The sequence below is a fragment of the Helianthus annuus genome, chromosome 4, assembly GCF_002127325.2.
Source record: "Helianthus annuus cultivar XRQ/B chromosome 4, HanXRQr2.0-SUNRISE, whole genome shotgun sequence".
NCBI lineage: Eukaryota > Viridiplantae > Streptophyta > Magnoliopsida > Asterales > Asteraceae > Helianthus > Helianthus annuus.
Window position 1 is genome coordinate 13,256,502 of NC_035436.2, and position 17,339 is coordinate 13,273,840.

General features: G+C 40.6%; 1 protein-coding gene across 1 annotated transcript; it reads left to right on the plus strand.

The window, feature by feature from the left end:
- Positions 1-13,838: 13,838 nt before the first annotated feature.
- LOC110941497 (uncharacterized acetyltransferase At3g50280) lies at positions 13,839-15,852 on the plus strand. The gene is made up of 2 exons (XM_022183135.2): positions 13,839-14,310; positions 14,800-15,852. The coding sequence occupies exons 1-2, from the start codon at positions 13,846-13,848 to the stop codon at positions 15,679-15,681; spliced, it is 1,347 nt and encodes a 448-aa protein (XP_022038827.1). The 5' UTR covers positions 13,839-13,845; the 3' UTR covers positions 15,682-15,852.
- The last annotated feature ends 1,487 nt before the right edge of the window (positions 15,853-17,339 follow it).

Genomic DNA, 17,339 nt, shown 5'->3' on the forward strand with positions numbered 1-17,339 from the left:
TATAAAACTTAAAAAATTTAAAGGTTTTCTATGTAATTTACTTTAACTAGAAGGGTGGTTATAAAACTTTAACATTAAAACAACTTCTTTCTATTTACCTTTTACACTTCACCTTCTCTGCAACCTTTCTTTTTCCATTAAAGCTCCATTCAAGCTATTCAAGCTTTCCAAAATTTCACAGCAATTTGAAGCCTTATTCCAAGTCTTCACATTCTTCATGGGTGGTTGTGTTGAAGATTCCATATTATCGTTGAAATAAAAGAAAGAGAAAAATGCCCGGATAGTCCCTGTGGTTTCGCCTTTTTTCACCTATAGTCCCCAACTTTCTAAAATTACCTGAATAGTCCCCAAGTTTTCATTTTTTGTTCCCGGATAGTCCCTGGTTCTAACTTCAGTTTGTTTTCTCTGTTCAGAGAGTATGAAATGACAAAAATACCCTTTCCTTAAAAGGCGAAACCATAGGGACTATCCGGGTATCTTCTTCATATTTATTTATAAAACCCCACCACCACACTTCATCTTCAACCTCCACCCACTATCACCCTCCTCCACCCTCCACCATCACCGCCACAGTCACTCTCCACCATATGGGCCCACCCAAAACAACAAATTAAATCATACAATAAAAAAACAACTCATGATCATACAAAACACATATCAATTCAAAAACCGAGTTGTAGAACAGAAGCTCACAGTTAGGATCTTTATCTGCCATCACTTGCTTCCAATCCAAGGATTTATCCTTCTCCAGCATTCTACACCCACGATGCCCATTCACATTCACATTCATCTCCGCCGTCTGTTTCATCATCAATTTCGTATCGAACGAGTCGAGGCGTGCGAGGAATCTGATCGGAGAACGGAGGCTCCGGCGTCGTTGAGAAACGAGTGGAGGCGTGCGAGGACGTCGAAGGAGAGGTTACGTGGGCCGGATCTTAGGTCCGTCATTGATGGCGGTGGTTTTAGGGCAAAATGAGAGCAGAGGATTCAGAGTTGAGAGTAGCTGATTATGGTGATCATGATGTTGATGTAGTGAAGTGCAGTTGTTAGGGTGAAATTAGGGTTTGGGGGTGTGATCTGTGAAAATCGGGGAAGATGAAGTGTTTATGAAAAGGATTGATGCCATCTGATAATACGAGGAGGTATGCCCACGATTAAACAGTAAATATTAAGCATTTTGATGATTTTGTGGGGGTAAAAACTGTCTAGCCTACAGTAAAAGCTCGAGATAAGTTTAAGTGTTTAACACAAACACAAAGATGCCATCTGATAATACGAGGAGGTATGCCCACGATTAAACAATAAGGATATTATTTATGCAAAAGTAATATGTACCAAGAAAAAGATGAGTTGGCGTCCATGTTTTATTTACAGCCACAGTTGGATGACTTGTAGATGCACGCCGAATGTGCATGATTACAGCAGAGCCAATTTTAACTATTTTGGTAATTTATATAACAAAAACTGTGTGGCGCACATTTTCTAAAAAGCGAGCACATCCAACTATATTGTAGTCATAGATATATGTTTGGTGGACCCATTTAGTGGAGAGTGACTGTGGAGGGTAAGGAGGGTAATGGTGGGTGGAGGTTGAAGATAAAGTATGGTAGTGGGGTTTTACAAATAAAAATGAAGAAGATGCCCGGATAGTCCCTGTGGTTTGGCCTTTTTAAGGAAAGGGTATTTTTGTCATTTCACATCCTCTTAACAGAGAAAACAAACTGAAGTTAGACCCAGGGACTACCCGGGAACAAAAAATGAAACTTGGGGACTATTTAGGTAATTTTAGAAAGTTAGGGACTATAGGTGAAAAAAGGCGAAACCACAGGGACTATCCGGGCATTTTTCTCTAAAAGAAAAAAAATGAAAAGGAAGTGGCACAATAACCAAAACCAGGGGCGAAGGATTTAAGGGGCGGGGCGGGGAGGGGCGCCCCCCCCCCCCCCCCCGAAGTTTTCGGTCAGTAGTGTTACGTATGTACGTTTCGTATAGGATTTTGTAGGTATATACGTTTTCGACCCTCCGGTTTTATAAAAAAAAATAGGTATATATGTTTTCGACCCCTGATTTTAAAGTTTTTATTTATTTAGCCAAAATAAAATATTTAATTAGTCCAAATATTATAGCCCAAATCATTATATTTGGTAGAATACTAGAATGTATATTATATAACTCAAATTAAATCATTATATAGCCCAACTTAAAAGCCCACCCTATAAAAAAACAAAATTCGTTTACTTTGGGACATCGACAGAAGAACAGAAGCCACAAGCCAGAACTGCAGGGGGGATGCATGTTCCAGAACTGTTCGACTTCAGCTTCCTGTTCGAGAACAGAATCCAAAACACTTCTCGTTGTTGTGGTCTTGTACTCTTGTTCGACTTCTTAAATCTTCATAAGGTTAAATGTATGTGTTTTTTTATCTTTAGGTTTAATTTAGGGCTGCAATTTATGTGATTTAAGTTGAAATTAGGGGTGAAATTCGCCCGAATTTTTGCCCTAAACTTGTTGAATCATTCTGTAACTATGTCTAATTTTATTTGTTTAATCTTATTGTGATTTGATTTAGATAGATGTTAGAGTTTGAAATTTAGGGTGATTTGTCAACTTGTTTTGTTATTATATTATGCTATATGGAAAAATAGAATTATAACTTTTTTTTAATGTTTGAGAATGTTTTTTATTTGATATTAATGTTTGACCCGACCCAACCCGAATCGACTCACCGACGTCCGACCCGAACATACACCGCGAAACTACGTGATAGAAAAAAAATTTTTAGGTCCGTTACTTTCCGACCCCCCAAACTTTTTTTTCAAGCTTCGCCACTGACCAAAACATATGACGCCCTTGCAGTAGGATTTTTCTCACGGATCTGTCCTAATCAGATATGCTCCGTTGAGCCTGTAAATAGGGGCGGAGCTACCTTATGCCGGGGGCCAACGCCCGCTACGGCTTGGCGCGGAAAAATTTGGAAAAATTAGTGTAAATTTTGGAAAAATTTGAGGTTTTTCCGATTTCGTTACGGCTTATTTATAAAACGTTACGGCTTGGTGGATTTTCTAGATCCGCCACTGCCTGTAAACTTGGATTTATGCCAAGTCATCTCGGACGGGTTTACGGATCTCCAGTTGGAGATAGTCTTATCATATTTAGCGTATTGTTTAGAGTAAAGTGTAATTTGACACACTGTGGTTTGGTCTAGATTGCATTCTGACACTCTATCTTTCAACTTTTGCCAAATGACACCTAGCATCAGTCAACGGTTAGGTTGACCGTCTGGAGCCGAAGTAAAACGGTAATCTCGCATCATAAACCCTTTATCTCTTGGAGTATGCGCCCTGTGATTGACCATCATAATCATCATCATCATGAGTTACTAGTTACTGTTTAATTTATTTAATTGACGTCAATGATAAATTTTGAGTAGAAATGACAACTGGACTGGTTGCTTAACAGAAATGATATATTAGTTATCTTGTTTTTAAAATATGTCTAAGGGTCAATTTCAGTTCATAATCATAAGATTCCTCAACTTTCTTTATAGCAAAGAGTTGTAGGTCCGGCTAGGAGGATCTAGTCGCCTAATCCTTGTATACAAACCACCCCGGTTGTGCGGAATCCAACCGAGATAGCAAACCGAGATAGAACACGCAAATAAACAACACACAAGATTCACCGATTAACACCTTTGTATTAATACATATGAAAAGTCAGTTACAAGCTCAATGTTTACAAATATACTCTGTAAACTCTCTAAGTGTGTGTGTGTTCTGTGCTCTCTCTATGTTCTGTCAAGTTCACTCTGTGACTTCAGCCTATATATAGCAACAGACACCACGAAACGGATTCGGACTCGGTGAAACACAACACCATCGACGAATCAAATGAAAACAGGCGACGAAATGGAACAAGTCGACGAAACATGTCTTGTTTCGTCGACATCTTTTCTTGTTTCGTCGACATCTTTTCTTGTTTCGCCGTGATGGGCTTAGGCCCAACATATGAAGGCCCATCTTTTGTTTCGCCGCTTTGCAATCCAGCCCAAGTGTTTCTCCGATCTTTGTTTAGCCCAAGGACTAGTTCAAGTCCTTTAACTCTTTTGGCCCATGTTTGATCTTTAAGCAAAACGACGGAGGAATGCCGTTGCCCGAGCCGACATGCGTCAAGTCGAGTCGCGTCTACAAACATGTATCAACAAGAGTGTTTTTAGATATTTAACAAATCATCAATACTGAAACTTTCAAGGGCCGGGCAGAGTAATTGCTATTCGTTAAAAAAGACATGAAATTCCACCTATGCAAATAACAAAATACACTAAATTTGACTTTTTACTATTTCTTATGCAATACCCATAAATTTAAAACATCCATAATGCTAAAAATCACCAAAAAAACTAAACTTTGTTCATTAACATGCCTATTGCACTAGAGAATGAATATTGATTACATGTTAAACGTTAAGCGGATTAACATACCATCAGTGGCGGACCCAAGATTTTTTCCATGGGAGTGCAGAACATTTTTAAAAATTTTAGGCCCCCAGGTACACAAGTAAAAAAATCGGTTCGTATCGGGTCAGTTCGGGTCGGGCCGGGTCATGTAAAACAAAAGAACATTAAACTAATTTTGTATAATCATCATAAACATGTTAAACCTTGTTACAAACATAATTAAAACGTCGCCCTATGGGTTTTCATTTTTTGAAATCTATCCAAAACATTATATAAAGCTACTTTCTTAAGCAAGTCTTTCTCTATATAATATAAGTTAATCGCTCCATAAGAAAATGTTTCAATTTTAATTTCCAACTATTCAAGCCCTAGAAATCATAATGTAAGTTGTAATCACCCTAAAAATCATCTAAACAACATAATCACCCTAAAAATCATCTAAACAACCATAAACAACTTCAAAACACACAAATGTTCAAACCTATTTAACAACTTTATTACCCTTTTTCTCCTATAATATCAACCAAAATCATTAAAATAACAAAGAAGCTTACCCGTGTTCGGATTCCGGTTGGATTTGGTATCGAACGGCGGTGGTATGGTGGCTGATTACGGTGGTCACCGGCTGCTAGACTGTTGTCGTTGGGTGATGTTGTTCGCTGGCAGTGCAGGGACGCAAGAGAGAGAGAGAGAGAGCGGGAGAGAATTTCTAAGAGTTTTGGGCTTTAATTATTTTATTATAGTTTGAAATATTGTTGGGTTTGGTTATGGGCTAAGACTTAGTGGGCTAGTTAGTTAGGAATTATAAGTGGGTAAATGTATTGAGTATTTGGGTTTAGTTAGTTAGGTATTAAAAGTTATATAATTTAGGTAGTATTTAAAAAAAACAAAAAAATATTAAAATATAAATTGATAACACTTTTTACCGAAGGGGTGCGGTCAGAAAATTCCAAGGGGTGCGAACGAAAAATTCCAAGGGGTGCGGACAGGATTTTCAACGGAACTTAGCACTAAATTTTTTTTCCCCGGGGGTGCGCCCGCCCACCTTGGGCTGGGCTTGGGTCCGCCCACGCATACCATTAACTTGTAGCATAATCAGATTGTGACTCTGATTCTGGTACGCCTGTTGGCAATGCGAATCCATTCCCATTAGGAGGCAGCTTCGACAATGCCGACAGCCTCTGAAAACCCCCCAAAGCCCGTCCCCTCGTCCCAAACAACTGCTTCCTTAAAACATCATACAAATGGCAAACAACTCCTTCTTCTACGCTTCAAACGCCAAATCCAACCTCTCCAACAATCCATCGCATTCTTATTATACATAAACAAGTAACAACCCATAATACAACTCAAAATTATAATAGTCTGGTGATGTAGGCTAGAAAATAAGATATGAAATTGGACCTGTTGATTCACACAGAATACCAGGAACAATTCTTCCAAAATTCGTTGATTCTTGTGGAATACCGAAAATTGGGGGTTTCACACTCAAGACACTCACAAGTGAATTGGGAGAAAAAAATGACTTTTCATAAACTTCAAAACTGATTATCTTCCTCCCATTACATCCATATAAATAACAACGTAAATTCAAAACGAGCCTCAAAACACACTTGGGCCAAAAGCTAGAACCAAATAAAAGTCCACGAAAAGCACTAAAAACATAAAAATGTAAATAACTCATAGAAATAAGGGTTTTTGGGCCTGGACGTTGACCCAAACCACCTACGGTGTTTGTGGAAAGATGGGCTTCGTTCTCACGATCGTTTCGCCTGGTCGCACGCCCAAAACGGACACCTGTAGCCCAAGTTAGAGCCATTTTAGTGAAGCCCCTTTTGTCACGCGATCTTGGGCCTCTAAATACAAGATGGCCCGTTCCTCAACACTTGGGCCTGCATCATTCCTCCCTGGATAGACAAAATTCGCCCTCGAATTACCAACAGGTTCATCATCAGAATAATCACCATAATAAGGCACCAGATGCTTCACGTTAAACACATCAGAACAACGAATGTGACTCGGCAGCTTCAGACGATACGCATTCGGATTGATCTTCTCCACGATTTCAACTGGGCCAATCTTCTTGGCTGACAACTTATTGTATTCCCAACTGTAAAACGATATTTAGTCAAAACAGCCCAAACAAAATCACCTTCCTCAAACTCAACATGCCTACGCCTCTGATCAGCAGCTTGCTTATACTTCAGATTAGCTCGGGTCAAATGATCATACACAGCACTATGAACTTCATGTAAACCCTCTACAAAATCTTGAACTTTCTTTGGGACAGATCCAGAAACAGAAAGAGACATCAAATCAAGTGGTCCCCGAGGCTGAGATGAGTAAACTACCTGAAATGGGCTATACCCGGTGCTCCGATTAACAGCATGATTATGAGCAAACTCAGCTTGGCATAATTTTTGATCCCATGCCTTCACATGATCACCAACCAAACACCTCAGCAAATTCCCAAGTGACTGATTAACAACTTCAGTTTGGCCATCAGTTTGTGGGTGATAAGCACTACTGAAGTTGAGCTGAGTATTTACCATCTTCCACAAGCTACGCCAAAAGTGACTCAGAAATCGGGTATCCCGATCAGACACAATAGAAGAAGGTAGCCCATGCAAATGGTACACGTCCCGAAAAAAGAGTTGGGCCACATTAACAGCATCAGTCGTCTTCTTGCAAGGAATAAAATGGACCATCTTAGAAAACCGATCCACCACCACAAAAATAGAATCGTTACCCCTCTGAGTACGAGGTAACCCCAACACGAAATCCATACTAATATCAACCCATGGCTGCGAGGGGACTGGCAAAGGCATATAGAGACCCGCATGGTAGCCGTGCCCTTTGAAACTTGACAAATACGACACCTCTTCACATAACGATCCACCTCTTTCCTCATAGTAGGCCAATAATAAGAAGCTTGCACCAACTGTAGAGTGCGGTCACGACCAACATGCCCTTCACCATGTAACTCCTTAATAATCTGTAAACGAAGACTAGAATCAGGAATACATAGCTGATTCCCCTTGAACAAAAAGCCATCATGCAAAAGAAAGTCTGACTTCTTCCCAGTTTCCACATCCTGCAAAATAACTGAGAAATAAGGGTCAATGGCTAACTGCTCACGAATGACCTCCAGACCCGGCACATCAACCCTCATAGAAACAAGCAGATTACTCCTCCTGCTTAAGGCATCAGCAACCCTATTTGAAACACCATTCTTGTGCTTGACCACAAAAGTAAACTTCTCAAGAAAAGCCAACCATCACCCATGCTTATGAGATACCTTGTCTTGAGTACGAATATGCCTTGAGGAATCATGATCCGTAAATAAAACAAACTCCTTTTGAAACAAGTAATGACGCCAATGCTTTACAGCTTGGACCACTGCATAAAACTCCAGATCATAAGTACTGTACCTCAACTTAGGCCCAGTTAACTTCTCACTAAAATAAGCAACATGTCGACCACCCTGACTAAGAACCCCACCAATTCCAACCTTTGAGGCATCAGTATGAAGTTCAAAAACTTGAGAAAAATCAGGCAATACCAGAATTGGTGCTGTAGTGAGCTTCTCTTTCACAGCTTGAAAAGCCAAATCTGCCTCAACTGTCCATACAAACGTCTTCCCCTTGATACAATCTGTCAATGGGGCCATAATAGAACTGAAGTCTGGAATAAACCGCCTATAAAAAGAAGCAAGCCCATGGAAACTACGAACTTCTGTAATGGTAGTAGGAGTTGGCCAATTTTGAACAGCCGCCACTTTGGATTCATCAACCTGTATCCCATCACCAGAAACAACATACCCCAAGAACAACACCTTAGGGGTCATGAACACACACTTCTTGGTGGCTGCATAAAAACGGTCCCTGCGTAGTAAGGCCAAAACCTGCCCCACATGCACAACATGGTCACTGAAGGAAGCACTATAAATAAGAATATCATCAAAATACATAACCACGAACTTCCCAATAAAAGGTCTAAGTAACTGATTCATCACACGCATAAAGGTACTAGGTGCGTTTGATAAACCAAATGGCATCACCAACCACTCATACAACCCTTCACGAGTCTTGAAGGCAGTTTTCCACTCGTCACCCAGTCTAAGACGAATCTGGTAATACCCACTCTTCAAGTCTAACTTCGTAAAAATAGTAGCACCACTAATCTGATCAAGTAAATCATCAAGTCGAGGAATAGGAAACATGTACCTCACAGTAATCTTGTTGATTGCCCGACTGTCAACACACATACGCCAAGTGCCATCTTTCTTTGGAGTCAATAAAGCCGGAACAGCACAAGGGCTCATACTTTCACGAACGTGGCCCTTAGAAACCAATTCCTCAACCTGCCTTCGCAACTCTTCATGCTCACCAGGGCTCATCTTGTAATGTGGTCTATTGGGTAACTGTGACCCAGGCTCCAAATCAATATGATGTTGGATGTCACGCAAAGGTGGCAATCCATCAGGCAATTCATTAGGGAAAACATCAGAAAATTCTTCAAGCAAAGGAACCATAGCATCAGGAATGTCGACCCCATCAACCACCTCCTTACCAATCAACACAAAAACATCATCTCCCACCTCCAATTCATTCTCAAACTGAGAAAGAGTCAACAGGGTACCGGTGGGCTTGGCGGCTACTTCCTTGGGTTTATTAGGCAACAAAGTTATCTTCACATTATCAAACATGAAACTGTATGTATTAGAACGCCCGTTATGCTCTACGCATCGATCATATTCCCAAGGCCTCCCCAACAATAAATGACAAGCGTCCATAGGTACCACATCACACCACACATCATCCTTATATGTTTTACCAACAGAAAAAGAAACAAGGGTACGCTTGCTGACTTGTACCTCGCCTCCCTTCTTGAGCCACTGGAGCTTATAAGGTTTACGGTGGTTCTCCGTCTTCAAACCTAGCTTTCTGACAGCCTCCTCAGAAACTAGATTGTCACAACTCCCCGAGTCAATAACAAAGGTACAAACCTTTCCCAACACAGTACAAGTCGAGTGGAAGATGTTATGCTTAAGCCAATCATCATCACTGGCCTTTGGTGAATAGCATGAGCGCCTAACCACCAGACTCAACCCCACATCTCCAGCCACCCCCTCTTCCTCATACTCCGGCTCGTCATCATAAACCGGGTCGTTTTCATAAGTCTCACCAACCTCATCATCATCTTCCCATCCATCAGGCTCGTTAAACAAGTGTCTCTTCCCAGCCTTCTTGCACTCTGCCTGGCGATGACCCGTCTCTCCACAATTAAAACATTTCATGTTACTAGTACCGGCCCCTTTAGAACTAGACCCAGCAGCGCCACCACCCGGTTTTGCTTGGTTGGGCACAAAATGAGACGCCACATTGCCCGAACCCGAACTACCTCCTGTCAAGGAAGATGAGGCTGAACCACCACTACGTCGGTTTTGCTTTTCAAAAACCAGGGCACGCTGATGTGCATCAGAAATAGTCAACGGATCAAACAAATTCACAGACTCCATAATTGCAAGCCTTAGACCACCAATGTAACGAGAGACAAGTTGATCTTCAGTCTCTTGAATATCATTTCGAGCCACCAACTGATAGAATTCCATTGTGTAATCTTCAACCGTTTTGGATCCCTGCTTTAAATTCTGTAACCGCTGGTACATTAAACGCTGGTAATTATGAGGAATAAAGTTGGCCCTCATGCACTTCTTCATCTTCCTCCAGGTTGTGACCTTTGACTTTCCCATCCTTTCACGAGACAGTTTCAGTTGCTTCCACCAAGCCGATGCCCTACCACGTAACCTGGTAGCAATCAAAGGAACCCTCTTGTCTTCGGGTACCTCTTTGAATTCGAACACCTCTTCAACCACAGCAAGCCAATCAATGAAACTTTCTGGATTCAAAATGTCACCATCAAATTCTGGAATGCTAGTACGCATCCCCGTCTCCCAACGCCGATTACCGTCTCCACGTTCACCCCTTGGTTGCCCCTCCTGTTCGTCTTCGGAAGTCGAATCATCACCAAATGGGTTACTAATTTCAGAACCATACCCATCATTGGGTCTCTGCCTCCTACGATTGATCAAATCGGCCATCCGATCAGTCAAATGATTGACCACTTGATCCAACCGCTCATCCACTCTCGCCATGAGTCGCTGCTCCAACTCTCGTTCATACACTTCATTGAGAGGCCTGTTGTTGTTTCTCCTCGGAGGCATTTTGAGCCAGGAACCTGGCTCTGATACCAACTGATGTAGGCTAGAAAATAAGATATGAAATTGGACCTGTTGATTCACACAGAATACCAGGAACAATTCTTCCAAAATTCGTTGATTCTTGTGGAATACCGAAAATTGGGGGTTTCACACTCAAGACACTCACAAGTGAATTGGGAGAAAAAATGACTTTTCATAAACTTCAAAACTGGATTATCTTCCTCCCATTACATCCATATAAATAACAACGTAAATTCAAAACGGGCCTCAAAACACACTTGGGCCAAAAGCTAGAACCAAATAAAAGTCCACGAAAAGCACTAAAAAACATAAAAATGTAAATAACTCATAGAAATAAGGGTTTTTGGGCCTGGACGTTGACCCAAACCACCTACGGTGTTTATGGAAAGATGGGCTTCGTTCTCATGATCGTTTCGCCTGGTCGCACGCCCAAAACGGACACCTGTAGCCCAAGTTAGAGCCATTTTAGTGAAGCTCCTTTTGTCACGCGATCTTGGGCCTCTAAATACAAGATGGCCCGTTCCTCAACACTTGGGCCTGCATCATCTGGTGTCTCTCTCATGCAGGTATAATAGTCTTTTAACCATTTTTTGCCAGTCAACCAGACATTTGACTGACGGTAGGTGTCAATGTGTGATGAAATGAGCATCACATGGTGTCATTTGGCAAAAGTTGAAAGATAGGGTGTCAATATGCAGTATGGGCCAAACCACAGGGTGGCAAGTTGCACTTTATTCTATTATTTATTTGAAAGGTAAAAAAAGGTCATAAAAAAGAAGTCTGCATGCCTGCCCTATCCACCTGTTCTAATAGTCACATGCTTAGAATATCAGTCAAGAGCATTTTGTAACCTTGTTCTTATCACTTCACGCTATGTATGTCCTTAGGTATAATACATAGCATACAGAAGACGGAATTAGACAAACAATGATTGATGTTAAACTCTAACGACGGTTTGTTACAAAATTAACACAAACAAAAGTCACTGAGCATTGGATAAGTCTGATCAGAATTTAACGCTTTTTTTAGCTTTAAACCAAAATTGTAGTAGAGAAATACAGTCATCGAATTGACATTCAACTCAAGACCCCCATTAGTGATACTAAAATCCCAACTTTAAAACCTAAGTAGTTAGGATCAGTTGACGAATAAGCCTTTAACGTTGGTTTAATTGATCGGAAGTGATACTTTGTGAAGGACTAAAGCTGGAACATCTGAAAGCTGCAGGGGCCATAATGAAACTATTCCTTTTATCTACATTCCTGCCCCAAAAGAAATATCTCCCTTTTGCCTCTAGAATCTCCAAACCTTACTTGGGGCCTTATATAATGAGGGAAAAAAAAAAAAAAGAAAACCCCTCCAAAACCATCCCTACGTTAGCTCATTATGCAGTATATTTTTTAATCTAAATTTTTAGTTTCTACAATACTAACATATAATTAAAGGGAATGAAAAGCAAAACTAAAAAAATCTAAATTTCAAGTTTTCAATGGTTTTCTAATTAACCCTACAAGACTAAAATATAACTTTGATCCAGCCAGTCTTGACCCAAGTTCATGTTCATGCAGTACTTAGCCCGCCAGTACTTAGTTTTACTAGCCGTTAAAAACTTGGCCCCAGCTTCAATTGCCCGAAACCAGTCTGGAATTCTGGACCTCCCGAATGGATGAGGCAAGCGGACTCCAAACCTCCCGAATCGATGAGGCAAGCCGACTAGGGCTACATCGCGGGACGTTTGGTTCTTGGCAACCAAAATTGCCAGCTAGATCCGGACCACCACTCTAGCAATGACATAAAATCGACCCCACTTGCACTCCTCTTTTTTCAATTCTACCCGAGTGGGTATCCTCCCTTGCGAGCCTTTCCAAGCCATCATGTCCGCCTTTGGTATTGCCTATCCACTCCAGCGCATAATGAAATCCTCTCTTTGTTGTGTGTTTTATTCGTTTAGCTCCTCTCTTACGGACTTAAACGTGAAGCATACCTCTGAGTCGGATGCCCAACCCCAAACGTCACACCAGTCTTTCATATTCCAGCTCCTTAACAGGCTAAACAGACTATGAAATTCTGCCCATGCCTCCACCAAATTGGGATGAGTTTTCCAAGTCCAGTCCCAAACAACATTGCTGCCCAACTCCATTTGGGGGTGATTAACTAACCAAGAGTCTTCCCAAAATCTGACCTTATTACCTCTACCCATCTTGCACAACAACTTTTGCGAAACATCGACATTAAGTTTCACAAATTCCTTATTGATACCCTCTATAGTCTTCCAGATTCCTGAGCGTGTTTGGTTAACTGGAACGATACTTTTCTTCCAGGAGAGTCCATTTAATGCCTTAATCACTTTCACCCAAAGTTGGTTGTCGTCTTCGCTTAGCCTCCACCACCATTTCAGTAGAAGGGCCAAGTACGCCTCCCTTAAACGTCACAGCCCCAACCCACCATGTTTCTTGGAAGCTACCATTTTCTCCCAACCCACCCACCTTATTATTTTCGTGTTACTTCCACCTCCCCAAAATAATTTTTCGGCTAATGCCTTTGAAAGTGTTTATAATCTTGATAGGAGCCTTGTAAAGAGATAGGTTATATGTCGGTAACATTTTTCGTATAGCAATACTCATACTAATAAATATAGTTTTACACCACGACTATATATTAAAGAACTGTTACTCATATAGTCCATAACACATGTGACTCATTTTTTTCCGTTTTCTTCATATACCTTATCTCAAAAAAAAAAAAAAAAAAAAAAAAAAAAAAAAAAAAAAAACCACACACAATACTTAAGTGAAGGTTAATTACTTCCAAAGGGTTTGTTCCATTTCTTGAAAAAAAAACCGGGGCTGTTCTTTTCCGTTTTTTATTACTTCGTTTGCTATCAAAAGCCATTGCTTTTTCGGTTAAGTTCAAACAAGTTCACATTCCAACTAAAACCAACTCTTTTGAGTTGTTCTAACATCTTCAAAAGAAATTATGTTATATATAACAACTTTTTTTATTTATTGAAACATCATTATAATAAGTAGAAAAAACAATAGGGTCTTCTTTGGTGGGCTCAGTTTCAGCACATGTTTTGATGCTTCTTAATTGGGTGGGTTAGGAAGTTGTTCTTACCATTAATCATTTGTTTTAGGAAGATCAAGCGATGAGTTCTACACTAGTCAATCTCATTTCAGAATGCTTCATCAAACCACTGGACGAGCTCTCACCTGAGGCAAAGCAGCCTATCCATTTCACACCTTTTGAGCTGGCCTGGCTCAACTTCAAATACTCCCAAAGAGGTCTCCTTTTCAGAAAACCACCTTCACCAGATTGTTTCTCAATAACCACTTTCTTGAATCACCTCCAACACTCTCTCTCCGCCACCCTCACTCATTTCTACCCGCTCGCCAGTCGTTTTGCCACTAGAAAACAAGAAAACCCACCTTCATATGTCATCTACTTGGATCCAGAAAACTCCCCTGGCGCCAAGTTTATTTATGCCAAGGCGGGAGCCACAGTATCCGACGTACTTGACCCACCCGACGTACCTTTACTTGTCCATTCGTTTTTTGATCTTAATAACGCCATTTGCTATGACGGTCACACATTGCCTCTGTTATCCATTCAGGTACAAAAGGAAGGAAAAATTACGAAATTGTTGGTTGACCAAGAGGGTTTTCAATTTTGTCACCCTCATGCGTCCTTGGAAGGACCACTCAGCACGGGAAGAGTCTGCATGTTATGTTGATGCGTCTATGTCCCTAGAGCTGACACGTGTTCGACGGACCACTCCCGTGCGTCAGTGGACCACTCCCGTCCGTCGGCAGACCACTCCCATGCGTTGCGGACCACTCCTGTGCGTCGGCAGACCACTCCCATTTTGGCTGACTCTTCGGACAGACCGACAGACCACTCTCGTGTGTCGCGGATCACTCCCGTGCTCAGAGATCCTTCCAAGGACGCATGAGAGTGACAAAAATGAAAACCATGTTGGTCAAAAGACAAATTCGTAATTTTCCCATAAATGTTTGGTAATTATGGTTGATATTTATACAATGTAGATATTTACATAATCTACCGTCTACTATGACTAACTACAATGTGTCTAATAATACAGGTGACTGAACTTGTGGATGGAATATTCATCGGTTGCTCTTTCAACCACATGGTGACCGACGGGACCTCTTTATGGCATTTCATGGCTGCTTGGAGTGAAATATTCAGATCCGGAGGACAATCAGTTTCTCGTCCTCCGGTATTCAAGCGATGGGTGCTGGATGGATATGATCCTATAATCAATCTCCCCTACAACCATCAAGATCAGTTTATTGAACGATTTGAAAATCAAACCTTTAAAGAGCGATTCTTCAGTTTCTCCACAACGGCCATCTCCAAACTCAAAGCAACAGCAAATTCTGAATGCAATACGCAAAAGATTTCAAGTTTACAAGCTGTGATCGCGCTTTTATGGAGGTGCATCACCCGTGCGCGATGTCTACCATATGATTGTGAAATCACTTGTTCTTTGATGTTTTCTACGCGGGCAAGGTTAAACCCACCTTTGTCGGATGATTATTTTGGTAACCCAGTTCACATTGTGGGAGGCAAAGCAACTGTGGGAGATTTGTTGGCTCATGGTCTTGGTTGGGCGGCTTTCCGACTACACGAAGCCGTGATAAACCACGATGATAAAGCAATCAAGGAAGAGGTTGAGTCATGGATAAAAAGTCCCGTGATATATAAACGGATTCACCTGTTTGGTGCAAACCTTGTGCGAGCTGCGAGCTCACCGAGATTTGACATGTATGGGTGTGAATTTGGATTGGGTAAAGCGCTTGCGGTTAGAAGTGGGTGCACTAACAAATGCGATGGGAAGATAACAATGCATCCGGGGCGAGAGGGTGGCGGTAGCATGGACGTAGAAGTTTGCCTTATGCCGGAATATATGAAAAATATTCAATCTGACCAGGAGCTCATGAGTTATCTAATGATATACTAAGAGATGAGTCTGCTTCTGTTGGATCTGGTTTAGGATCGGTCCATGATGGGCGCTAAACCCGCGTTAACGAGTCAGTCACATTGTTAAGTGAATGTGTCTTGTTTGTTTCCGTATTTTCTGTTGTTCATTGAATTGGTCTATTGAGTCTGTAAGCTATTTATGGCTCTTCCTTTATTGAATGAGATATCACTATTTTGAGAGTCCATTCATACTTCTTGCGTTCTTTTAGTTTCGTTACTAGAAGCCAAAAAGAGGAACAAAATAATGGCATCCAACATCCATATGTATAAGTTGACTCATAAGGTCAATATAACTAAATTCTAACTAAAGTTTCCATATGATTTTTATAACTTTAAAAACATTTAATATACCTTTAGCAATGTTTGTGGTAAATGAAAATTCTAAGTTTGACATCCAACCCTTCCGGGATCTCTAAGCTTGTCACCTACAAAACCATAAATACTTCACAAAGTTTCACACCCAATCCTCCGGGATCTTTAAGCTTGTCACCTACAAAACTATAAATACTTCAAGTACATATCACACCAGAAAAAAATATAGTTCAGTAAGATTAAAACATTAGGATTAGGATCAAATACAAAGAATCCTAAATCCTTCTTACACTTTTTTGGGGTTTTTTTTGGTGAGGTATAGTTTTTTTTTTTGTCCGGGGAGGGGGGGGGGGGTTTGGGTGGTGGTGGGGTGGGGGGTTAGGTTTTTGGGTGGTGGTGGGGTGGGGTGGGGGTGGGTGTTTAGGTTTTGGGTGATGATGTAGTGAGTTTAGTTTAGGTTATTGAACACTTGTCACTCTATAAATCATTCTTACACTTCTTACAATTAGAAGTCTTTGTAGGATAATTTAACCCTAAAACATTATACGTTTCAGATAAAAAAGCCTGTGTAACATGTTGTTTCAATATTGGTGCTTCTCCTTTTAAGGGGAGGAGAGGTTGTTCACTAGTGATAGAATCTATCACTCTCACTGTCCAATAAAATCATGCCATGTCATCAACCAAATTTCCATCACTAGTGATAGAAATGTAGGAGGGGTGGAATCACTAGTGATGGAATTCTATCACTCCCAATTTTTTTTTTAATTTTCATTTTAAAATTATAAATTTCACTAAATTTTTTAATTTTTTATTTTAAATTAGAAATTAACAATAAAACACTAAAGTTAAAAATTTCATTAAATTTAAAACATACTACTTCAATTTAACATACTAGAAACATACAATTTTAAAAAAAAAAACCTACTCCTCGTCCGAATCCGGAAACTCCAAACCTAGAGAACCTACTAGTTCGATTAAATCGAATCTCAACCGAAAGTGAGTTTCTTCGTTACGCAATTGTAAATGGATATCTTGTGGAACTTGAACTTGTGTAGGAGAATCCAGCACCCAATCCGGGGATATTGCACGTCCGTCGTGTTTAATCAGCATATTGTGCAATATGATACATGCATACACTATGTAATGTATTGATTTCTTGGTCATCGAACGAACCGGTCGGTGTAGTATACCCCATCTACCCTTTAAAACACCAAATGCCCTCTCAACATATTTTCTTGCCGATTCTTGCAATTTTTTAAACGCCTTTTCTTTAGCCTCGACAGGAAATGAGGGAGCTTTCACAAAAACAGACTAAGACGGGTAGAT